The 26,673-nt window shown below is 33.3% G+C and overlaps 1 protein-coding gene across 1 annotated transcript in view; it reads left to right on the top strand.

Annotated features, from left to right (window-relative positions):
- Nucleotides 1–25,620, top strand: part of SNX2 (sorting nexin 2) — a 61,755-nt gene extending 36,135 nt beyond the window's left edge. The window contains exons 6-15 of the mRNA XM_004420268.3: nucleotides 395–536; nucleotides 5,558–5,636; nucleotides 11,628–11,703; nucleotides 12,663–12,776; nucleotides 13,029–13,122; nucleotides 14,516–14,721; nucleotides 21,070–21,213; nucleotides 22,452–22,532; nucleotides 22,658–22,729; nucleotides 25,121–25,620. Coding sequence (XP_004420325.1) covers nucleotides 395–536; nucleotides 5,558–5,636; nucleotides 11,628–11,703; nucleotides 12,663–12,776; nucleotides 13,029–13,122; nucleotides 14,516–14,721; nucleotides 21,070–21,213; nucleotides 22,452–22,532; nucleotides 22,658–22,729; nucleotides 25,121–25,171 — 1,059 coding nt within the window. The 3' untranslated portion in view covers nucleotides 25,172–25,620. The remainder of the gene's footprint in view (nucleotides 1–394; nucleotides 537–5,557; nucleotides 5,637–11,627; nucleotides 11,704–12,662; nucleotides 12,777–13,028; nucleotides 13,123–14,515; nucleotides 14,722–21,069; nucleotides 21,214–22,451; nucleotides 22,533–22,657; nucleotides 22,730–25,120) is intronic.
- Nucleotides 25,621–26,673: the final 1,053 nt, after the last annotated feature.

Below are 26,673 nucleotides of genomic sequence, written 5' to 3'. Positions count from 1 at the left end.
CTGAATATGGTGACTTTGAGGTGGCAGTGAGATTTAAGTGGAAGTGTCCTTTGGGCATTTCAGTATATTGGACTGAAGCTCTAGAGGAGATCTGGGCTAGAGGTCAAGATTTAAGAATCATTAGCATAAATATAAGTAGAGTTGATGAAATGAGTCAAGGATAGAATAAAGCAAAACATTTTTCTGTCCTGTTAAGTTTCTGTAAAAACATCTATGATTTAGGTTTTTTCAGTTTAGAAATCTACACCACATTAGTTAACTACTCTGCATTCTTTTGCAAAGTAGACCAGTGTGTGTGTGTATATATATATGTGTGTTCACAATTAAGTATGACAGGAACTTCTAAATAATTGCTTAGTATTCAAAATTTGAAATGCCTCTTCTTCACTTGTAGACTTCTCTTTCCATGTTCACTAAGAGTGAATTTTCAGTTAAAAGAAGATTCAGTGACTTTCTTGGTTTGCATAGCAAGTTAGCAAGCAAGTATTTACACGTTGGTTATATTGTGCCACCAGCTCCAGAAAAGAGTATAGTAGGTAAGTGTAAATCAAAAAAAAATAATTTTTGTTACTGTTACTAGTTCAGTTTTAACTGTGTAGATTTGTAGATGCCGTGGTCATTCACTATCCTGACATCTCATAATGTCTAGAGGTACTAAATTGAAATATTCCATTTATGACAGTCATTCATCAACTGAAGAATGTATAGCTAATAGTTTTATTTTCTAACACTTGAGGATTTTGATTTATATAATACAGTATGTTAAATATTGGGTCAGAATTTGCCAAGTTGAAAGCAATTGAAAACTCTAACCTTTTAGGGTCATTAGAGTACCATATTACTGAGTAATACTCAAAAGATGTTTAATATTATTAGCCTATTAACATTTTTCCAAGGGATGGAGGTGTTTGGTTCTCAGCTATACATGGTGCGAAAAGATTTGATCTAGCCTCACTCATATAGGAGTTATTTAAACTCACCTTAGTTTATTTTGTGACAATTTAATGTTTAAAAACATTTCCACTTGTACAAGTAATAAAGGCTTAGTTAAGAGTATGTAGAAAATTACAAAAGAGGAGGAGAACCTCAATTGTGCCACCATTAAGACATCTGTCATCTCTTAAAATTTTTTAGTATTTTTTTCCAATCTTTTCAGTCATAGGTTTTTATTTACCTTACTTTTCTTTATACATAAGATTATTGTTCGGAAAAATATTTAAAATGAATTTTGCTGATCTTTAAGCTATTGTTTTTACTTTTTTAAACGTTGGATTTGAAAGCAGTTTTATTGGTATCTTTTATGATTTTGAAACCTGATGTTTAAATGGATTTGTTATATTTTATCTCTTTTTTTAAATTCAAAAATTTAGTTGTGCAGTTCTTTAGCTTTTTGATCTCAAGACCCCTTATGTTCTCCAAATTTGAGAACTGTAAAGAGCATTTGCTTTTGTAGGCTATGTCTATTAATATTTATTGTATGTATTTACTAATTCATTTAAAAATAACAAACTCCCTGTTAACAAATAAAATTTTTGTGAAAAATAATTTTTGTAAGACAAAAAAATCTTAAATGATAAGAGTGGCTTGCTTTTTTAAAAAAATTTTTGCAAATCTGTTTAATGTCTAGCTTAATAGAAGATAGCTGTATTCTCATATTGGCTTCTACACTCAATCTGCCGTGATATAACATATTATATAACCTTTGTAAAACTCCACTGAGCTCTTGAAAGAATGAGTGAAAAAGACAAATAATAGCTTAGTATGATTACTAAAATGGACTTTTGTGCAACCTCCCACCCCTGTCCCCAAGGGGTCTCAGAAACCTTCCGGGTATTCTGACCATACTTTGAGAACTGCTGAGTAGTTAATAATCTTATTTCTCTGTTCTCTAAACTATTGGAGTGGTATCTTTTGGCATCCTACTGTCTATATAGGGAACTTAAGTTTCATTTATCATAAATTATTTATTAATATCCTTTTTTCTTTGAGTTTAAGTTGTGCAACTGTTTTTATATACCAAAAGAGGGAAAACAACAAATTATTTTTCTCATTTTGATGGCTAGATATGTTAGTTTCATCCTTAAACATTGACTGAAAAAAAAAAAAAAGATTTAAAAACTAAATTTTCATGCCCAAGTTCATTGTGTTTCAAACAAATATTTTGCCTTGATCTTCAGCTTTCCACAAATTATTGCCATATAATAAATAGCACATGTAAATTCAAAATAGAAGAAAGTAAATCTTAAGAGCATCCTTTTCTGATGCTGATTCTGACAGCTTCAAAGGGTACTAGGGGACAGTGACACAGTTATGTTCATGTTATCTATATACATGGCCAGGATAAACCCATTAAATTAAGACTATTAATTAAATTATAGGAATAATTAACATTCATTGAGTGCTTACTGTGCTGAGGCACTGTGCTAAGAAATTTATGTGCATTCTCTGATTTAATCCTCACAACAATTTTATGAGGTTAACTTATCATTGTCCTTATTTAATAGGTAAGGAAGCTAAGGGTCATCAAGCTTATGTAACATGCCCATGTCATACAGCTACTAAGAGACAGAGCTGAGCTTTTGAATGCAGGCCAGCTTACTCCAGAGCTTGTACTCTTAACCACTATTCTATTCTGCTTCTAATTTTGGTATGATTTTTTTCAATACAATTATGGTTTGCTTTTATTTTTTACCTAAAATAGAAAACTTTCCAGTTTTTAAAAATAATACTATTGGAGTATTTAAAAATAATGTTATATACAATGTTATTGTAGAATTGTCTAATATACGTTTGAGGTAAATTGTTTTAAAATGATTTGTTTATATACCGCTTTATTCCAAAAAGGATTTGAGGCAACTACATATAATGTAGTTTTTCTAAAAAATGTATAAGTAAAGAAATTAGCAGGAAAAATAAATAGAGTAAAATAGTAAGACAAAGCCAAGTTAAACAGTTGCCTCAAAATGTGTACATGAAGTCTGAACAGTTGTTTAAGGTGGATAACAGATTGATCTGTGAACTTCCTGGCAGCCAACCAACTAGAGTAGCAGTCATTTTAAAATTTCATATTGTCCTTAAATTATTTAAATAGAAATGAATACGGGGGGGGGCAGCCCCATGGTGTAGCAGTTAAGTGCGTGTGCTCCGCTGCCGGCGGCCCGGGTTTGGATCCGGGCGCCCACCGACGCACTGCTTGTCAGGCCGTGCTGTGGCGGTGTCCCATATAAAGTGGAGGAGGATGGGCACAGATGTTAGCCCAGGGCCAGTCTTCCTCAGCAAAAAGAGGAGGATTGGCATGAATGTTAGCTCAGGGCTGATCTTCCTCAAAAAAAAAAAAAAGAAAGAAAGAAATGAATACTTTGCCTAAGAAATATTTAAAATATGGGAGGCCCTTTTAATTACATAGCCATTGGTTTTCAAGTAACAAACATTTATAGTGGGGTGGCGGAATAAGAGTAGTGACTTCTCTTTGCTGGGAAGGTATAACTGCCACTGAAGGAAGAGGAGTCTTTTCATGAGCACATAACTGTTACCACTTTTATAGAACCTTAGTTGGCTTAAAAACGCTATTTCATTAAGCTTTTAGAAAAGAGCAGCAAAGAAGTTGAGAAGTTTTAAGAAGTAACTGGTTAGAGTAAGTTTTTTTTATTTGCCACAGTGGCTCATAATGATTACTTCTAGGAAGCAGAATGAGCAGAACATCTTTGAAGGAAGAAAAGAAAAGAAAAGCAAGGAACTACATAGTGGTAAGGTTTTTTTCAGGGCAACAGAATATGTGAAATAATTAACATCACACATCTAGTAGCCCATACAGGGTAGATAATTTTAGATGTTTGAGTTTTCCTTTTCAAATCATTATATTTCAGAGGAATTATGTTTATTCACTGGATATACCTACCTGAATAAAAGTTACATGGTTTTATATAATCCTTTTTTTTTTTTTTTGTGAGGAAGATCAGCCCTGAGCTAACATCCATGCCAATCCTCCTCTTTTTGCTGAGGAAGACTGGCCCTGAGCTAACATCTATTGCCAATCCTCTTCTTTTTTTTCCCTCTTTTTCTCCCCAAAGCCCCAGTAGATAGTTGTATGTCATAGTTGCACATCCTTCTAGTTGCTGTATGTGGGATGCCGCCTCAGCATGGCTGGACAAGCAGTGCGTCGGTGCTCACCTGGGATCCAAACCCGGGCCGCCAGTAACGGAGCGCACACACTTAACTGCTAAGCCATGGGGCCGGCCCCGATATATAATCCATTTTCAATGGCTTTATTGAGATGTAATTCACATGCCATACAAATCATCCATTTGAAGTGTATAATTTAGTGGCTTTTAGTATATTCAGAGTTGTCTATACATCACCACAATCAATTTTAGAATATTTTTATTACCTCTTAGCCATCATCCTCTAATTCTCCCCCCCAGCCCTAGGCAATCACTCATTTACCTTCTTTCTCTATAGATTTGCCTATTCTGGACATTTTATTTAAAGGGAATCATATAATATATCGTCCTTTGTTACAAGCTTCTTTCACTTAACGTAATATTTTCAAGGTTCATCCATGAATGTGTCAGTACTTCATTTCGACAGAGTTGATTTTTGAAAGGAAAAAGAACAGGGCAAAAAAGAAAAATCTACAGTCTGATATATTAGTGTTAAAATTGAAATTGCCAATACGGAAATGATTAACATTTTTATTTTTTAAATTTGAAGAGTTTTAAATGTCTCTATGAAAGAGCTTGTTATTTCAACTATTATAAAACCAGCTATGGTAAATAAACAAGAACATGTTCTTGGAATCTGCAATAGGGAAAATATTTAGCAAATTCATGGATTACACTTAATTTTATATTTCTAGTCCCCAAAGTAAAAAACCTTAACTATTGCTCAGAAGAAATGAAATTATAATTGAGCTTAAATTTACTAATTTGAATTCCATTATGCATATTGAAATGCAAACACATTTTAATTTACCAGGAGTGTAATATATAACAGATAAGGAATCCAAACAGTTCTAGGTCAGAAAACTACTGAGCCAGCCCTGATGGCCTAGCAGTTAAAGTTCGGTGTGCTCCGCTTTGGCAGCCTGGGTTCAGTTTCTGGACGCAGAAACACACTAGTTGTCTGTCAGTAGCCATGCTGTGGTGGCGGCGGCTTACATAGTAGAACCAGAAGAACTTAGAACTAAACACAAGTATGTACTGGGGCTTTGTGGGGGAGAAAGGAAGAAAAAAGGAGGAAGATTGGCAACAGATGTTAGCTTAGGGCGAATCTTCCCCTGCAAAAATAAATAAATAAATAAAAATATGATAAAAGAAAGAAAACTACAGACACAGCTCAACCTCTGCTTTATGTTTTCTCTCCTGTTATAAGTACTTACCAAATAGAGATGTTACTATATCATGCGTTTTAATTTCTCAGAAGTACAATACTAGTTATAAATTTAGGAGCTTTTTTGTCAAGTTCAAATTTAAATGTATTTTAAATTATGCAGAAATGTTTATAAAAGACTTTCAAAATAATATAAAATCATCATGAGTCTCATTCAATTTTTTCAAAGGCATGACCAAAGTCAAAGTAGGTAAAGAAGATTCATCATCCACTGAATTTGTAGAAAAACGGAGAGCAGCTCTTGAAAGGTAAATTCCAGACAACCATGCTTTATTACTCTCATGTTTTTACTTCAGTAATATAAGTCTGATTCCATTATGTGGCACAACTACATTTTAATGATTAATTCTTTTCACAGTACCACTTGATGACTCTTATTAAGAGTGCTTTAAACTTTCATTAAGAAAATTGCTTCTTTCAACAACACAATACTATGTACTTGTTCTGTTTTTATTAATCCTCATTAATAGTCTGACTAACAAAATAACGTATTTTTGTATCATATGTTACAAGCAGGAATATAAAGGCATGAGTTGGTTGGGGATGGAATTATTATATCATAGCTGTAGTCAGCTCTAAGAGAAGTAAGAAACTGCCAAGCTTGTAAAAAGAAAACATGAATGTGAACGGGGGGAAGGGTTGATAAAATCTTTGGATAAAAATAATACCTCTTTAGGGCCGGCCAAGTGGTGCAAGCAGTTAAGTGCGCGAGCTCCGCTGCGGCGGCCCAGGGTTCGCCAGTTCGCATCCTGGGCACGCACCAACGCACTGCTTGGCAAGCCATGCTGTGGTGGTGTCCCATATAGGGTGGAGGAAGATGGGCATGGATGTTAGCCTAGGGCCAGTCTTCCTCAGGAAAAAGAGGATGATTGGCAGATGTTGGCTCAGGGCTGATCTTCTTCACCAAAAAAAATGATAATAATAATACCTCTTTAGTATTATTTGGGTTCTTAGGAAATTATACCCACATTCATGTACTGTGTTGGATAGTTTGGCTATAGTTCATCTAAATTCATTTTTCTTTTGAATTATTACTTGGTAAGAACATTATTAAATACAACGAAAAATTAGATTTGTGGTCCCTCTTTTAATTTTGTATAGTTGATTTTGACTTGAGTGCACAATTATTAGTCATTGCTTGAATAGACTGTATACTTAAAGGCTGATATACGCGCTCTACATTCCTTTAGAGTACTTGACTTGACACATTTCCTATAGCTTTGAAGACTTGTCTTAATTGTTGCTGACTAAAAGGGGAATGGAAGGGAGGAATTCCACGCCCAGAATCTTAACATTTATTTCTTCTTGTGCTGAAAATGTAAGGACACAAATTTGCAGCTAACTTAAAGCCCAACTTTTAGAACATAAATTGGTAATTACCTAGACTTAAAACGTTTTCTAATTTCATAGGTTTTTTTTGTTAGTTATTTTAATTGAATTTTGTTATCTTAATTGAACCTTATTATTCTTTGTTTTATTTTGTCTTTTGGCTTAGAATCAGTGGGTGGGATGTATAGGACAGATTTTAGGGAGTAGTATATGTATATCTCTCTCTCTCTCCAGGATACAAATTATTTTTTAAAACTATTTTTAAGGCAGCTTATTTCTGGGTTTTAGTAATAAATTATTTAAATCTTAAGAAAATGCCACAGATATAATAATGTACACCTGAAATTTACACAGTGTTGTAAGCCAATATGACCTCAATAAAATAATTAAAAAAAAAAATGCCACAGTAAAGTCAGATTTGAACAGTTTGCAGTAAGAAAAGCTAAAGAATATGCAGTTTAAAAATCTTAAATTAGAGAAGCCTTAAAAGATGAGATTATGTCTGTGAGAATCAGCAATTACTCAAGAAAAGGACTTAAATTGCATCAAGAGAAGTTTAGGTTATGCATTAGAATTGATTCTGTTGTGAAAGAGGTCATAGACTGAGTATTTTTAAAAATAAAGGTAGATAATGCTCTGCCTTGATTTTGCTTAGTCTTCTTCTGAAAGTGTAACCATGACCCTTTGAGAAACCTTTCAAGTCCTATTTTTCTATGAGTAAATTTGAAATATTTCAGATGGCATGCTTGATAAGGAACTTAATGAAGATTTATTGTACCAAGGACATATAATTTGATTCTGCATTCACCTTTCTTATAACTTGAATGCAGTGCATAGTACTTACCATACCTTCATGCAGTATGAAACACTGAGGAGAGTTTTAAGGAAATCTTGAAGATAGTTTCTTTACTGATAAATGTTACTTGTTAAATGCTACCTTAGTGGAATTTGCAGTAGTGGAAAAAAAAGAAACAATGTAGTATGAGGGAAAAGTTCATTTTTCTTTAGAAAAGATGATTAAAGAAAATATAGGTGTAAAGATGTAGAAGCAAAGGAACTGGAATGATTTTTGTAAAGTTATTTTTCTGTCACATTTCTTAAAATTTAAACATTAGAACAGGAATATCTGTGGAATACCCAACCTAGTTTGATCTGGTTGGTCAGGGAAGTATTTCTCTTTATATGTACTACAATACTCATTTACATATTTATTTGTTTGTTTAACTTAGAGAAGTCAGATGACTATCTTGAACAAAAGGATAAACGTTTGGTATTAAAATATAAAGAAAGAAAGGAAGTGGTTAAGAACTTAAGTACTCTCCTATGCCACGCTCAGTAAAGAAGCAGAAACTACTTCTACTAAGAGTATCCTTAAGATTGCTCACTTGATTTTGAAAGTGCTTCACTTAAGAGCATGTTGAGTTTATTTTATAGGTTAAGGATACACTTCTGCAAATATAAACTGAGAAATATAGAGTAGCACAATACAGTGTATAGGAATTTAGAATCCTTTTTCTGTTGAAGCCTGCACTCCACTACACACTACATACTATCAGTGTGACCTTGGGCGAGTTATTTAACTTAAATGCATTCTTCCTTATCTCTAAAATGGCCGTCTATCAGTTAGGATTGTGTTCATTCTGAGCATCTAAAAACCTAACTGGGAAGGCCTAAACAGTTAGTGTGGATTAATTAATCCACTCTTTGATATCAGAAGTTTGGAGGTAGGCACTTTAGGATTATCCAATTTATCAGGAAATCCTGTTGCTTCCTTCTGATACCTGGAACACAACCATTTCTCACCAGTACACAGTACTAGTCCAAATGCCTGAGTTAGCAGCAGTAGGCTCCTAATTGGTCTCCCTGTTTCTGTCCTTGCACCTCTACTCTTTTTAAATATAGCAGCCAGAGTCATCCTTTTGAAGCATAAATCAGATCATATTCCCACCCCCACCCAGTTTCATTCAGTAAAAGCCCAGAGTCCTTATAATGGACTACAAACCCTTACATGGTGTGCACTGCTCACTCTGTTACCTGTTTGATTTCATATCCTCGTTGATTGCTTTTTGCTGTTCCTCAAAGATCTCAGGGATTTTCCCACCTTTGGGTTTTCTCGCTGGCTGCTCCCACTGCCTAGAAACCTTTTGTTCCCAGGTACCTGCATAGCTAATTCCCTTACCTCTTTCAAGTTCAAATATTCAAGTACCATCTTTCCAGTGAAGTCTCTACTGATCATTGGCTTCATTGTGACCTATTCTGTTTAAATTGCCACGAACCACACCTTACACTCTTGATCTCACTTGCTCTACTGTTCAGCCCTTTCTTTTTTCCACAGCATTTGCCACCTTATCACACACTACATAATTGATGTGTTTATTGTGTCTATAGTGTATTATCTATCTTCTCTTACCAAAATACAAGCTCCACTAGGGAAGGGATCTAGTTCTCTTTTGTTCACTCATCTATTCTGAGTACGCAGCACACTAACTGACGTGTAGTAAATGCTCAGTAAATATTTGTTGAATGAACAAATGAATGTCATCAAAGACCCAGGCTCTTTCTGCCTTTATTCTCTCATTGTTAGCCCATGTGTTTGAGTTTCAAGCAAGAGAAATATTAACTTTGTTTCTCTCAAGCATTTTCTGTAACCTGCTTTATTTTGTTTTGTTTTTGGTAAGTAAATAGGAACTTGAAAGCCCTAAGTGATTCCTCTGAATTTATCAGTCACCTTTTCTTAGAACAAATCAAGAAAACCTGCTGACCATCCTCTTGTTGAGTCTGATACTTACTTTTCATCAGTGCCATTGTGTCTTCCATTTCATCAGTGCCATTGTGTCTTCCATTTCTGTCTTCCTTCAGTGTTTCGATTTCTCCCCATACTTCTTTTCATGTCTTCTTCCTACATTCTTTTTCTCTTTTTGGTCTGTATTCTTCCTTTATATATCTATCACCCTCTCTGACCTTAATTCTGAAGTGGTGTGTATTTATAAATATTCATTACTTTAAAATCCATTTTACGTTTTGTTTCTTAGTTTTAACATTATGTCAACTTAAAACTTCTTTTTTAATGGTTAGTTGTTCTTTATTTCCATGTAACCCTTAAGAAGAAGAAAAGTTTTACTGTCTTTTTCTAGAATATGATTTTCCAAAATTGATTCTTCAGAATGCTAGTATGTGGCACTAGGGTGAAAAAAGGAAATCTGTAGTCAATTGAGTTTTGTTAACATATGATTTAGCAAAATTAAACCAGGTTTATTTCCTGCAGGACTTCTCACAGCATTTAATATGCTGCTGTTCATTATGCATCTTAAAGAGAGGAATGTGTATATAATATATTTCAAACTTTCTTGATTGTAGAACCAATCTTTTGCATGGACTATTGCATGAGACTAGTATTCTGCAGAACTCATTTTGGAAAGCTATTTTAGGATGTAAGTGGTATTCGATATTTCCATTTAGGTTTGAAATATTGGAATATTTCTTAAAAGTTGAGTACTAGATGTTTTATTTTCCTTCCTACTTGTTCATTTTACAAATGTCTGGGTGATTGTTATTTACCACCTGTTATGTGCACTCAGATGAACAACTTATGCAAACTGCTTTAAGCAGTACACTGTCTAAACACCTAAATAATTTACCTAATAGTACTAGAGAACTTCAGTGTTAAAATTGTAAGTAAAATTCCAGTGGGAAAATACCAACATTTCTTAAAACTTACAGGATTAATGTTCCTGCTGCATCTCTTTTTCAGCTTGATAATGTAGGCAGCAAATATTTTTTTAAACCACAGTGTAGATTGTATTGCGCATATCTATTAAACACTCTATTTCTGTTATAATGCCTTCTTATGTGGGCCATTGACTTAAAATGAAGTTTAATATGGTATGTATTTTATTTAAATCTACAAAAACAGAGTTAACATTTAAGCAGCGATGAAATAGTTGTTTTAACAATTGTATAGAATTTGATTTTAGAGAAAGTTACCACTTTTTTTCAGAAACTTTATTTTAGGCATATTTTATAATCTTCTAAAGAGGTACAAGAATATTCTGCAGAAATAGAATAAAAGAATCTTAACTTTGAGGTAAAATATAATTGAAATGTTACTGCATGTAATCATTAATCTGGGGAAAGAGCAATTAAAAAAAGTGAGATTATATAAGTAATCAAGAATTATCAAATAGTGGACCTTTTTTCCTTTTATGAATGAATGGTAGTTATGGATGACAGGGAAATGTGGGCTTTTCTAGTAAAGGAAAATGACTAACGTTGGGCTGATAGTGATTTAATAATGGCGTTTCTGTTTACTTTTTATTTTATGTGGTGTCATATAAGGAATATATTTATCAAAAACAGCAAAACCTTAAAAATAGAAATATTGAAGAAAAGTTAGTCCTTGTCAAATAAGGATCAAAGCTGATTTGATAATTTAAATCTGCTAACAAGGAAAATAATTGGTAGGCTATTCTCCATTTTGGTAATAATAGCGATTAAAAAAAATAGTTGACTAGAATATATATAGTAATATGTTTCTTAGGACTCTAAAGTAGTAACTGGGAACATGTTGACTCCACCCAAAGATAAAATTATTCAACGAACTTATATGTCCTTTTATGACTCTAATACTTAGCAGTGAGAAGTTTAATAAGTTATTTAACCACTCCCCACTTCCACCCCCACCCCCGTCATGTCTCTTTTTATATAATTATGAATTTTCAAAGGATAAACAAAAAGCTTTAAATCATTAAATTGCTCCAAGATTCTAAACAGAGTGAAGCGGACTGATATGATGAGGCAGGCTAAGGACATCTTTTTGCCTAGTTATTTTTTGTTTTTATTCTTTTGTTGAAATAAGATTTAAAATAAGATGCTACTGATAAATAAAGGAGCAATTTTATTCTTAAATCTAGGTATCTTCAAAGAACAGTAAAGCATCCAACTTTACTACAGGATCCTGATTTAAGGCAGTTCTTGGAAAGTTCAGAGGTATTATTTCTACTTGAAATTTTTGTATATGGATGTTCTCATTATTTTTGTTTGTCAGTGTAATAATTTAAGAATAGATATTCAGTAAATAATTGGATTAATAGATGGAATAAAGCAATGATTTTTTTTTTTTTTGCTTAGGGCTTCAATTAGCTTTAATTACTTAACTAAATTACTAGCAACATATCTTCTTTGCATCGATAACTGTAGGATCATCAGTCCCTTTCTTAACATTTTAAAACCAGATTTCAAAACCTGGCTTATAAATAATCTAATTCTGAAATGCTCTAAGTTGTTGCTTAGGCATTGTGCTGAAATAAGTTTATTTAGACTTCATTTTAGAGATAGTTGAATGTATGTTTGTGTGTCTGCATTCTAATAATCTTAATAAGGTTTTGAAATACAAATTTGTGACTTGAAAGAGCTTAAATTATAACCCTGCTGCTCTTTATATTTGAGATGTTTGGCACATTTTGGGCTCTTAACAGTTTAGAGTTCTAATTAATTGTTATCGTTTGAGGTTTTTTTTAAAATTTACTTGAATAGCAGAATTTTTTAAAAGTTCAAAATCACATAGTTCTGAGCATAAGGAGATTTTCCTCAAGACTTTCTTCTTTCCTTATAGTTTATTTCTGCTAGCAAACAGGTGGCCAGTGTTAAGGTGCTTGGCAATTTCTTAATATATTTTGACAAGTAGAGTGTTGTTCCATCTAAATGTAAACGTGCAGAAGAAAAGCAAATGGAAACTCTATTTTTTAAGTTTTCCTTTGAGAATGTACAGGTAGTGTATTTGAGAAATTAGATCTCACTATTGAAATGTATGAGAGTGAAGAAAACACAGTCTCCTTTTTTTTCTTTTCTTTTTTTTGGGGGCGGAGGGAGGGCAGTCCCTTTTGTGCCCAGTTAAACCTCCAGGCTTTTAACCGGTTTGTTTGCCCTTATTTGTCATTCAATTCCAGCTGCCTAGAGCAGTTAATACACAGGCTCTGAGTGGAGCAGGAATATTGAGGATGGTGAACAAGGCTGCCGACGCTGTCAACAAAATGACAATCAAGATGAATGAATCGGATGCAGTAAGAGCTGATTTTTCGACTTGAATAATGAGATGAATTAATGAGCCCAACAATTGCATTTTAAAGCTGTACAAGTAGAAAATGGGATATTAATTTGCCCATTGAGTTTAGTTCTCAGCCACATCAGTTGACCACCATGTTATACATGGTTAATTTGTTGCTTTAAAACAAGGAATGTAGCTTGCTATTGGTGACCTAATTTACAGTGGTTTGTTCTGGCTAAATTAGCTCCATTTTTCATTTTTTTCTCAGTGGTTTGAAGAAAAACAGCAGCAATTTGAAAATCTGGATCAGCAACTTAGGAAACTTCATGCCAGTGTTGAAGCCTTGGTCTGTCATAGAAAAGGTTTGTTTGCCTTGTTATTTATGTGTTTAACACCATAAGTTAATTCATATATTTTCTTTAAATTTTAAAATGAATATTCTGAAGTTATTAGAGAAAAAAACAATAGTTTAAGAGAATGTTTTCTATTTCAACTTCATTATTTAATATTTTTTTTGTTCTATTGTAATCTAACTTCTAGTGTAGAAGTAGAAAAATCCTGAGCCTATAAAAATGTATTTTGAATTTTGGATTAAAACTGTTGTTCACTTGATTAACTCTTTGTTGAACATATTTACAATTTAATGAATGAAGATGTTTTATTAGCAACTTTGATTATAATAAAAAATATGAGATTCAAAAATTGATATCTGAAATTTTTCTTTAAAATATTTGTTTTTTGCCTGTATTTCCTAAGCAACTCTAAAGTATTTTCTTCATTTTTGAACCACCATATTTAAAAATCTGGGGGTTTTTTGGTTAACAATTTATAGAAAATTTGAGTTGTAATTTTTTAATTCCATGGTGAGATTTCTTTTTGGTTTTGTTTTATTTTTTAAAGGATACCAGGCTTTGAATATCAGCTTTCTAAAATACTTAATAAGTAATTTAGTTTGTGCCATTACTAGCAATACATTTCAATAAAATAATTGCAGAAAGCTAATACATTTATTATTGGAAGTAGTTTGTAATAGCCTTTACCTTTGGTATTATGTCTCATAAAGAATGGACTTTGTGGTTCTCTTAGAGAACTTTAAATAATGCAGAGCAACAGAGCAATCTAGGCAATGTAATTGCTAGTCGTTGACAGTATCCAGCCTATGAACATTTGTTTTTCTTTGTTTGAAGTATCTGAAATGATCATGTTCAAAACTCTTTTTAGAAGTTCTTAATATTTCACTAAGCATTGTTGTTGCACACACACAAAAAATGAGATTTTTATGAATTGTATGTACAATTGTACCTTGCTTTCCTCCTGTTAGCTAAATAATATTCTCATTAAAAATTATAGCCATTGTTTTCAGTGACAAATTTAAAGGCAAAGAATGTAGTATAAATCAATTTTAAGTGTTCCCAATGCTTTCCATATTAAAAATATGTTTCTTGTCTTTTTTAGGAATAGGCAGAGACAGAGTGAGCACTTTAGGGGAGAAAGGGGAGGCAGATTATTATATTAAATTATTAAACATAGTTAATTGCTGTAAATATAGGCAGTGGTTCTTTTTAATTTTCAGTAGAGCTCTGAGCAGTTGGCATTTATGCCCAAGACGTTTTAATGACTGTTTCATATTAATTATTTAAAAATATTATTTGAGCAATTTGTGAGTAGATAAAATTTAGAGAGAAAGTAAAAAATCAATGCGATATTTAAAAACTTTATTAGTGAATACTAAAAGTGAGTACTTTTTTATTTCAGAACTTTCAGCCAACACAGCTGCCTTTGCTAAAAGTGCTGCCATGTTAGGTAATTCTGAGGATCATACTGCTTTATCTAGAGCTTTGTCTCAGCTTGCAGAGGTTGAGGAGAAGATAGACCAGTTACATCAAGAACAAGCTTTTGCTGACTTTTATATGTTTTCAGAACTACTTAGTGACTACATTCGCCTTATTGCTGCAGTGAAAGTAAGCCTTATTTTGCAATCTTCCTTGAATTTGTCTCACTTCAGTGTTTTGCTTATAAGAAGAATTTGGTTTCCTATTAGGCGTGTATTTAAGTGTGTAAATTTTGTACTCTACTAGTACATAGGAAATTACTTCAAGATGATTATTCATAGCTTAATATTTTCTTCCCCTATGACTTGAACAGCACAATGGACAGAATTGATGTTTTTAAGAGGTTTAAGGAATGCCAAATAAGATAAAAGCAAAAAACATTTACTTATATATTTACATATACAGGCTTGCAACTAACCGATAACATTTGTTTGCTCATTCTAGCACGAACTGAAACTACCCACTGGACTCTATTGTTATTACTAAAACTATAATAAGAAGCAGGACAAAACCAGAACTGATTCTTGTGTTAATATGTTTAGTGGTGACTTTATCATGAATTTGGACTGTAAGCAGATGTTCTGTGTATATACCGAAATGTGTAGTCACGTGTATTTATAGATGAGATGGGACTAGATTAAATAATAAATTGTGCTATCTAGTGGTAATGTTTAAGGATGAACAGTCTTCAATTTCTGAATACTTGGGAAAGTAATCCAGTTAACTCATGAAAATTAGTTTTCTACAGATATCTCCAATATTCGGACAAACTGAACTGAATGTTATTTTATCTATCATATGTTTCAGAAGATACTCTAAGATGTTATGGTGTCTTTAAATTATTGTTACAAATGTTAGTTATCATGGGGTCACCGGGGGGGGGCTGGGAATTTACCTTTTACTTTGAATTCAAACATCTAGAAAGTTAATGTGACCTTATTCCTTGCTTTCTTATGCAAAATTTTTTCAGCTAAGGTCTGTGATCAAATTAGTATTCATCTACAATCAGAACATTTATATATTGTATATTTATTGATATTCTGTTCTCAAGCTAATGGCGACAGTTATTACTAGGGGATTCTTAGCACGTCAGAACGATGCTTTCTTAGGTTTGGTAAAATTACCAACTTTTGCTTGTATTTACTCCTAGGTGTTACTCTTTATATTCCTGGCAATCAATTTTTCTTTTCAGTAATTTAAAGATGTTAATATAGACAGCAGTTATCAGAGTATACTTTATTATATTTAGGCAACTTGTGATGTACAGAAATCCAGTTTACAGATAATGGTTCCTTTTTCTCTCCCACCTACTCTTAACCTCATTCCAGAGCATCCCTAGCATGAGAGCTGTTGTAAAAAAGTCTAATACCTCCAAAAAACCTGTGGCTCCAAAAGGGAAGCTGGGCAGTGTCTTTGAGAAGGAGTACCTGTTGAGAAGAGCTAACCTGGGAAAAGACTCCCTGGCAGGGATGGCCTGCCGGTGTAATGGATGTTGATCCCTCAAAAACAGCTTTCCTTATACTGCCTAAATCTTCTTGCTGTATTTTTACATTCTGTGAAATTATAGTTATATTCGTGTTTCCCAGAATGTTTTCTACAAAACACAGACACCAAAAGATGTACCACAGTCAACTGAGTTTGGGAGATAATGTATACAGTATCCCAATAATGCATACAGTATCCCTGCCTTGTAGATTCAGAGTGCATATTAAAAGCTCAGAACTGTCTAGGAGTAAAAAATAAAATGAGACATTTAACTTTGTTTAATCCAGAGACTTCCAAATTCGTATGGAGCAGAATCCTTTTCCACTTAATATCTTTTTACGTATATGGAACACACTTTGGAAAATACTGAATTAGTGATTCATTGACTAAAAGAGAGTAAAGAGCTATGGTCAATCTTTACCTTGAGGTAAATTAAGCTCTTTCAGATTGGTTTTCTACTGAGACTTAGCCCAGGTCAACTGCATAAAGGAGTTGAGAAATTATGGAATAGGGTGACAGGTAGTTTTTGTGGTCTTTATTTTTGGTTTGTTTTATGTTTTAAACTAATTCATTTGTATTTGAAAAAGTAATATATGCACATAATAATAATAACAGCCCAGAAAGGTGAATTTCTTTTCTGCCTAACATCTCTAGTCTCTCTTCCTCTGTCAAATGCTGTTAGATTCTTTTATGTCTTTACAGAATTAGCTTTGCAGGTATATGAAGCTACTTTTCTCTTTCTTTCTGTTACTTTTTTTTCTTTCTCTTTCTCCGTTTCTCCCTCCCTCCCCCCATCTCTTCCTTCCTTCCTTCAAAAGGGAGCATACTACATGCACTGTTCTTTGCCTTCTTCTTTCACCCACTCCATTTTATTTATTTATTTATTTTTTGTGTGTGTGTGAGGAAGATCAGCCCTGAGCTAACATCCATGCTAATCCTCCTCTTTTTGCTGAGGAAGACTGGCTCTGAGCTAACATCTATTGCCAATCCTCCTCCTTTTTTTTTTTCCCCCAAAGCCCCAGTAGATAGTTGTATGTCATAGTTGCACGTCCTTATAGTTGCTGTATGTGGGATGCGGCCTCAGCATAGCTGGAGAAGTGGTGCGTCGGTGCGCGCCAGGGATCTGAACCCGGGCTGCCAGTAGCAGAGCGCGAGCACTTAACCGCTAAACCACAGGACTGGCCTTCACCCACTCCATTTTAGACAGGTCTCTATATCAGCATATGTAGATATGTTACATACTTTTTAATGGTTGCATAGTATTCCATCATGTAGCATATAGATGTACCTTGAATTATTTAACCAGTCTGATCTTAAATATTAAGTATTTTTATAACAACGCTTTGGGCATAAAATTCCTAGAAGTAGAATTTCTTGGCCAAAGGGTATGTGAATTTTAAATTTCAATAATATTGCCAAATTACTGTCCAAAGAGGTTATACTTCTTTGTACTCCCATCAACATATATGTTCCTTCTCCCACCCAATGATGAAGGTATTTTTTTGTATAAGTTTTAATTTCTTTAGTTAGTGTGAATTTCAGCATCTTTACAAATGATAAGCCATTTGCATTTTTTCTGTGAACTGTTCACGTTCTTTATCCAGTTTTCTATCTTATTTATTTCTAATAGCTGTTTAATATTACTTAGCCCTTTGTTTTATCCATATTGAGAGTACTTTTCTGACTTTGATGATTTTGAAACCAAGAGTGCTTTGGGAATTAGAGTATAGAGCCAAAGTGAGAAGCTGAGAACATCAGAAATTGGGACCCTAAATAAAGAGAGAAATTTCACTTATTCAAAATATTGCCAGGCCTGGCCCTGTATCCGGGAAACTCCTCTTTTCCTCTTTTGTACAGTGCGTGGCCTCTGACATCTAGGACTGCAAATTTTGGCTAGTATTATTAGCTAACATGTATTAAGTGGTAAATTCATTGCACACATTCTCATGTATTGGCCTTCTGTGAACCACTAGAGTAGGGTCAGGGATGGAGGGTATGGTTTTCAATGTTTTTAGCACTAGAACTCTTCATAAAGAATTCTTACAAGAAACCCAAATTTGTAAAACATATAAAATAGTTTTTTTGAAAAATCAATACATGGGTTCCCCAAGGAGTTTAAAAGCTTCATTGTTTGGCTGTAAGTAATCAGCATCCTTTCAGGACTTGAGGAAGCTGAGCAGCGTACTTTCAGATCCACTGAATTAGAATAAGGTATTAATTAAATTAAAATTACAGCATCAAATTTCCTGGTGGGCCAGGAAAACTGCTCCACAACTGCAACCTTGTCTAACCCAGACCAGCTTGCGTACAAATGTGTACCATAAATTGGCAGGATTTATGTGTACCATAAATTGAAGGATAAAAGTCCAAAGTGGATCATCAGTGTAAATCTATTCCGCTTATAGAAGAGTCTGGTTCTGCTAGAGTGGATTAGCATCTTGACATAAAAGGCAAACATTAAGTTATGATTTAATTGATTTTTAAGATAGCATTTTTAGAAGATAAAGTATGGTTCTGATTCTATTTTTTCTTTTTGTTTTACAAGGGTAGGAAAACAAATGAAAAAGTTAATTCTTAAAGAGTTAAGATTAATTATTTTTCCTGAAATAACCTGACTTTAGTAGTCTTACCTTTACCATAGCTCCTACATTTGTACCATAATAAACATATTATGGTTCTGGAATATTACGAGATAACAAATTGGGCAGAGACCAAATTAGTTTATATTAATATATAAGTGAAAAAGCCAGTTGGTATATATTCAGAACTTAAACAAATATTGAAATTAAAGGGCATTTTGGTTAGCTTTTGCCCTCTATTGGTACATATTTTAAGTAGTCAAATTGTTATTGAACAGAGAAATTTATAAATGAAGAGCTGATATGGCCCTGTTCCCCTAAAGAAAGACTAGGCCTCAAATCTTAAATTACTTTTTAGTTTTCTGTATGTGTAGGGGGTAAGGGGCCAGGATTGTTGGTTTGTTTGTTTTAAAGATAGTGACTTTTTCTTTTTGTGTTAAGATGTATTACTTTTGTGATTTTGGCCCAAGTTAATTTGGCTGAAGCAAAATTAGTTCATAATAGGAAATGTTTTAAGGAAAGTATGGTCCTTTAAATGTAAGACAAAAAGACAAAGTGGACAGTAAGATTCACTTTACTAATGTGAGAAGAGAAATTATATGAGATGACAAATTAAATCTAGCAAAGTAGATTTAAATATCTGTAGATAGGGTGCTTTGACTTACTAGTTTGCCCTGGATGTCTGTTGTCCTGTTTAATTTAAAATGTGCATAATTGTTAAGAACTCTTTGGAAAAAAATACTTTTTTTTGTGAGGAAGATTGGCCCTGAGCTAACATCTGTTGCCAATCTTGCTCTTTTTGCTTGAGGAAGATTGTCGCCGAGCTAACATCTGTGCCAGTCTTCCTCTGTTTTGTATGTGGGACGCCTGCCACAGCATGGCTTGATGAGCGGTGTGTAGGTCCACACCCGGGATCTGAACCTGCGAACCCTAGGCTGCTGAAGTGGAGTGTGTGAACTTAACTATTATGCCACTGGGCCAGCCCTTGGAAAAAAATACTTTGTTTTCTGGTTGATTTGGAGTTTTTAATATTATTGCCCACATTTTTGAAATATGCTATATGATGTAAATGCAGTCTGATTGTGGTTATTTTTTTTCGTATTGCTGCTGTTATTATTTGTACTTTTAGTAGAAATCTAGAGCTAATCAACTACGTTTATATGTGTATGTTATTTAGAAGTAATCCATAATAGTACCTACTAACTTAATATTAAGCATCCAGTAGGTTAAGTGACTGCTACATACTTTTCATTTTATTTCCAATTCACAAATACAGACCTCATTTCCCCCTTTTATATTTGGGAAAACTATGTCTTACAGAAATTAAATTAATTTACTCAAGATCATATAGTGACAAAGCTAGTATTTGAGTCCAAATTTGATTTGTTCTAAAGTCTACATTTTTTAAATACATTATCTACATCTCTTCAGCAGGTCCCTATAAGAACATGTATTTATTTACTGTTTGTTGATCCAGAAAAGCTCTTTATTTGGAATAAATGAAAATAACTCTGATTTAGTGCTTTCTTATTCACCCAATTTATTAATGCTTGTTTCATTTGTTCAATTAGTAAATATTAAAATAGTATGAATATATCCCCAACATCAAGCTAGGAAAGGGATTATTATTTTGTTCTCCCATCCTTTCTATCATTTTTCTTTTCATGGGACTTCTCATTACTCTCGTCTGTTCATATTTCACTTCTTTCTTCCATTCACTTGCCCTTGCTTTGCCATACCCCTTAAAAGAAGTAACTTGGTTGACTTGTTCTGTTATGGTCTAATTGTCTATTTCTTCATTTAGTTCTGCATACTAGATATATATATTCCTTTGCCCTTTTCATCTTGTGTAGAACTGTCTCTTTTTTTTCATTTAGTTATAACTTTACTTTTTAATTGCTTTGCCTTTCTTCTATTTGCTATTGGTAATCTCTTCCACTACATTTTTACTTAACTTTACTTCCTGTTATGAATTTTTACCATTTTCTTTTTTAAATTTCTGGCATATTTCCAACACTTAAATCTGCTTTTGATGGTATTTAGTAGGAAAACTTCCAATGTAGATATGACACCAGCATTTTCCTATTAAAAAAATCTTTCTTCAAAGCATAAAACTCTATTATAAGCCACATTTAAAACCCTTAAAGGCTAGTGAAATGGATTTTGTAGTTTTTTTGTTTGTTTTATTCTGAGCTCTTATATTTCATCCAGTCACAGAGTTTTTTGTTTTTAAGCTAATGAATCTGGAAATGTATTTTCTTTGATATTGGCATGTTTATTTTCCATATCTCAGTGTATTAGAATAGCATTTAAATATTTGATTTTATTGTTTTCAGTATTACAGCACTTCTAGTATTATGAAAGTATTTCAGTGTTAACTCTCACTTAATAGCATTATGTCATTCACTTATAGGGTGTGTTTGACCATCGAATGAAGTGCTGGCAGAAATGGGAAGATGCTCAAATTACTTTGCTCAAAAAACGTGAAACTGAGGCAAAAATGATGGTTGCTAACAAACCAGATAAGATACAGCAAGCTAAAAATGAAATAAGAGAGGTGATTAATACAAAATGCTTTATTTATCTTTTTACTCAAATTTTCCATGAGTCATTCATATATGCATAATTTTTCATAAATTTTTTTCTGAACCATTCAACATGTAGCTATTTTTCCATAATTTTATGAACTGTGTTAGAATTAGTTTAACATTTCGATCATCATTAAAATCTCCAGAGCCATTTGTTACTTGCACATGATTATGGAATGGATAAAGAAGCATACAAGAAAAAGATTTAAATTAACCTTTAATTAATAATTACACATTTCTTTGAGATGGTTAATTTGATTTCTGATAGTTACTTTTTTTGTGTCTAAAAATAGTTTAGAGATAGACTTGTCCCACATTTAGCTGTCCAGGCAACTTATTATCCCCCATATATATGTATTATATATGGTGTTTTAGTAAATTTGTATAAGTTTATTATAATTTATACACTTTTTTTGCCATGCTTCAATAAGGAAATTGAAGAGGTAGGACAACCTTTATATTACTAAGAGTAAATGTACCTGCTCTTTGAAGAGTATGTACCAATGTTTTGGTTACATAGTGGGAAAATATCATTTCATTGCTTAAGTCTTTATTTTATTTTAGCTGTTCCATTTGTCACTAATCACAACATTTTGTTGTTTCTGTACTGAATTTAATGTTTACTGCTAGGTCTTCAGTAGACCATAATTCCATAATTTTTTTTTAATCTGGACATTTTACCATTACAAAAATGTTTTTTAAATGTTTGTCATACAATTTTCTTAATTTAAACTGTTTCCATGGGCATATAGGTTGTGATGCACATGTGTACTTGAAATTAGCAGAATGTTGTTGGTGCATTTTGTAATAATTAATGATATAAAAAAGAAATGAGAAAATTATACTCTAACACTTCTAAATTATTGTTAGTGAATTTTGTACTCAAAATCTTTTCATCTGTCTTAGTTATATTTAATTAAGCTATGGAGATTGTAGTTCATTAAGTCCTAGAATATCCTAATCTTGAGTAAATATAACAGTGAAATATTAAGGAAAATTAAGCTAACAGGCATTTCTACTACTAGAAAATTAGATAGATACAAGTTTCAATGATACTAAATTGGGCTTTGCCAATATTGAGCCTTCTCAGGGTTTTCAGGCATTACTACGGTTAAATTAAATGAGTGGTCATAACTGCTAGTTCTGTAGTTTTTTTTTTTTACAGACAAGAATAAAAAATTTGTGCATTTTTGTTTGTTTTTATTAGTGGGAGGCAAAAGTACAACAAGGAGAAAGAGATTTTGAACAGATCTCTAAAACGATTCGAAAAGAAGTGGGACGATTTGAGGCAAGTATAATAATTTTACACTTTTTTTAACAATGTGGTCACATTTTGCTGCAATTTTGTGGTAAAATCAAATTTAGTTTTGTACTAATGGACCTTTTCTTCATGTATTGTACTTTATTTAACAGAAAGAACGAGTGAAAGATTTTAAAACTGTTATTATCAAGTACTTAGAGTCATTAGTACAAACACAACAACAGGTAAGCTAGTTTTTTAATAACATTTTATAACTTACAGACTTCTTCTAGAATTTTTGGTATACTTTTTCATTTTGAAGATGATAATCAATGAAATAAGCTTTCAAACTTGAGGAGGAGTAAGAAATGGAGTAGAGAAAACCAATGGCAGCAAAGGAAAAAATCGTAGTTAAAGTAATTGGAAATGCTTAGGTCCTTTCTGCTTCTACTCCTAAACACTAGGTGAGATAGATGTTGACCAATTTTCAACTATGAGAAACACGGTGGACAACTTTTCCCTTTCTCTGTCTTCCTAGTTTTGTTTCCCTATTGATCATTCCTGTTTGAGTAAATTCTTATAGTAAGTTCTTCACTTCCATTACAGATAGAACTCAAACTAAAAACTAATTTTTTTAAGTTTTTTCTTTTTGGTATTGTTTTGATTTTTGGATTTTTTTTGTGAGGGGATGGTAGTGATTGTAATGCACAAATGGCATTTGTTTTCTTTTTGCTGAGGAAGACTGGCCCTGGGCTAGCATCCATGCCTATCTTCCTCTTCTTTATGTGGGATGCCACCACAGCATGGCTTGCCAAGCGGTGCATCGGTGCGCGCCCGGCATCCGAACCGGCAAACCCTGGGCCGCCGCAGCCGAGCACGCACACTTAACCGCTTGCGCCACCAGCCCGGCCCCCAGCATTTGTTTTCTTAACTAGAGAAGACCATGGGGTTTAGTGTTACATTGAATGAAAGTCTATGACGAGATAATAGCAGAGTTTTTTTCCAGTATATTTTAATATAAATTTTGAGTAATAGATCAGATTATTTAATGTCTTGAATAGAAGGATTTCTTCCTCCAGTTAGTTTTAAAATATGTGGATTAAAAACTTGCCTATATAACATATAATAGAATACATTTTTGAATTAGTTGATGACCTTATATCTTCAAATTATATTTAGTTTTTATTTTAAATACTTAGTTTGTAATGTCAGATTTTTTAAATATGAAAATAAGTTATATAAGCTTGTTTTTATAGGAATTGTTTTATTTTTTTTTTAAAGATTTTATTTATTTATTTTTTCCCCCCAAAGCCCCAGTAGATAGTTGTATGTCATAGCTGCACATCCTTCTAGTTGCTGTATGTGGGACTCGGCCTCAGGATGGACGGAGAAGTGGTGCCTCGGTGCACGCCTGGGATCTGAACCCGGGCCATCAGCATCAGAGCGCGCGCACTTAACCACCAAGCCACGGGGCCGGCCCTATAGGAATTGTTTAAACATAACTTTAGTTTATACCTCAGTCTTTGTCTAGACTATCCAGGAAAGATTGGCGGCTAATTCTTTCTAGTCTCTTTTCCCTTTTTTGCCCAATATTTTCTTTTTTTCCTCCTTTTTTCTCATTTTTTTTGCTAGCAATAACATAAAATGTGACTATCCTCTGAATTAGGGGATGTTATCACTTTATATTGGAAAAGCTCATTGCAGTTTTATTTAAGGTAATCTTATTTAATTTACACTAACAATCGGTTTCTATATACAATTTTGTATAAGTCAAAAAAATCTTAAGTTCTTATGCATTCTTTATTTATTTATTTTTATTTATTTATTTATTTTGTGAGGAAGATCAGCCCTGAGCTAACATCCATGCCAATCCTCCTCTTTTTGCTGAGAAAGACCGGCCCTGAGCTAACATCTATTGCCAATCCTCCTCCTTTTTTTCCCTTTTTCTCCCCAAAGCCCCAGTAGATAGTTGTATGTCATAGTTGCACATCCTTCTAGGTGCTGTATGTGGGACGCCACCTCAACATGGCTGGACAAGCGGTGCATCAGTGCGCGCCCAGGATCCGAACCCTGGGCTGCCAGTAGCGGAGCGCGCGCACTTAACCACTAAGCCACGGGGCCAGCCCCTTAATGGAGGCATTTTTTTTTTTTTTTTCGTGAGGAAGATCAGCCCTGAGCTAACATCCATGCCAATCCTCCTCTTTTTGCTGAGGAAGACTGGCCCTGGGCTAACATCTATGCCTGTCTTCCTCCACTTTATATGGGACGCCACCACAGCATGGCCTGACAAGCAGTGCATCGGTGCATGCCCAGAATCCAAACCCGGGCCGCCAGCAGCAGAGCGCACGCACTTAACCGCTATGCCACGGGGCCAGCCCCGGCATTTTTTAAATTATACTGTTTACATCAAAAACTGAAATTAGCCAGGAGTAATTAATATTTTAAATAATTACACATGAATTATATTGACAAACTTCAGAGAAAGAAATTAAAATGATCCCTTTAAGAGCCAGACTTTAGTAAATGTTAATCGTTGTTAGCTATTTGTGTAGATTTTTTTTTAATGCTCTACAAGATATATACATATAAATGACCAAAAGGTAATGAGAATATCTTATTTTTATTATCATCCACAGCTGATAAAATACTGGGAGGCATTCCTACCTGAAGCCAAAGCCATTGCCTAGCAAGATTATTCCTGTTAAGAAGACCTTGGATGTTTGTTCCAGTTATGCTGAATTCCACAATGAAATCATTTAAAACCATCTAAATAAACCACCATATATTTTATGAAATACATGTGGTTTTTTATATATATATACATATATATATATATATTCAGACATTTTATTACAAGCTGCATGTCCTGACCCTCTTTGAATTAAGTGGACTGTGGCATGACATTCTGCAATACTTTGCTGAATTGAACACTATTGTGTCTTAAATACTTGCACTAAAAAAGTGCAGAGCAAGGCCAGAAAATTTTACAATACTTTTTTCTTTATAGTATGTTCTGTAGTGTGTTCACCCTCTTTATGAAGTGAATTATCAATGCATTGATTAATGTTCACTTATACATTCCTGTACAGAAATTATGATTTTGTGATTACAGTAATAAAATTATATTCCTTGTGAAGTATTAGTAACAAATTATTTGGGTATGTAAACATATTTAGGGATCTTTTAAAAGCATTTTAATAGGAAGAAACTTTTTCTTCTAGATGTATATAGGTGATGGTATGATCCATTAATTTTTTTTAATTGACAGAAAAAGCCAAGCTCTTTCATTATTAAATGACTAAATGAAACTCACGTTTTCTTATGAAATCATCATAAACCAAAGAACATTTATCTCTTGATTCAACTATGGGGAATGCTCTTGTTCTGAGTAAAGGAGAGAATAATTGTCTTTGCTTGTTTTTATCCATCCCTATTATAAGTGCCCAATTTAAGAATTAGGAAAAAACCTATTTATGTGCTTTTGTTACAAGTCCTGTGGGTTTTGCTCATCTTTTATCTTCAAAATCCAAGACTTTGCATATATTTAATTTATTCCTTGCCTGTTCTTTGTTTTTTGTTTTAAACTAAAAGTGATCATCTGTGATTATATTTGACAAAGAATGATACCATGCTAAAAGACCCCATGATTTGATGAATAACCAAGGATAGCACAAAGCAAATTGAAGTAAAATGAAATTTGTCTTTGGCAACCTTCTCACCTATTCTGTATCCTGTTTAGATAGCTATTGTCTAATCCTTAATGCTTTTGAAAGTTAAGTTGTGACTGGCATCAGAGTTATTTTCATTTTTTTAAAAGTATTCTTAAAGATGGCCCTCTTCTTAAGCTTAACAAGTACATCTCCCTTCCAGAGGCATCAGATATGCTATGTGTAACTTGAGTCCTCTCTAGCAGCTTATTGGATACAATTAATATATCAAAGTATCCTCAGGATATGTTTGCTTCCATTTATTTTATTTGAAATTTTAAGCCTGCTATAGGTATTATTCATATTTATACTTCTAGAACCCAGAAGAGAACCTGACATATAGTAGGTTAATAATAAAGAGTTGATGAATTGAACAGGAAAAAAAAAATCTGGAAGATGCAAAATAATATTTGCTCTCTCAAGAAGAAGAAGAAACTGAAGCAGAAATAGCAGTCTACTATTGTTACTTCTACTGGAGATAA

The sequence above is a fragment of the Ceratotherium simum genome, chromosome 4 (assembly GCF_057802395.1).
Source record: "Ceratotherium simum simum isolate JZ-2026a chromosome 4, ASM5780239v1, whole genome shotgun sequence".
Taxonomy (NCBI): Eukaryota; Metazoa; Chordata; class Mammalia; order Perissodactyla; family Rhinocerotidae; genus Ceratotherium; species Ceratotherium simum.
This window is presented reverse-complemented; position numbering and strand designations above follow the sequence as displayed.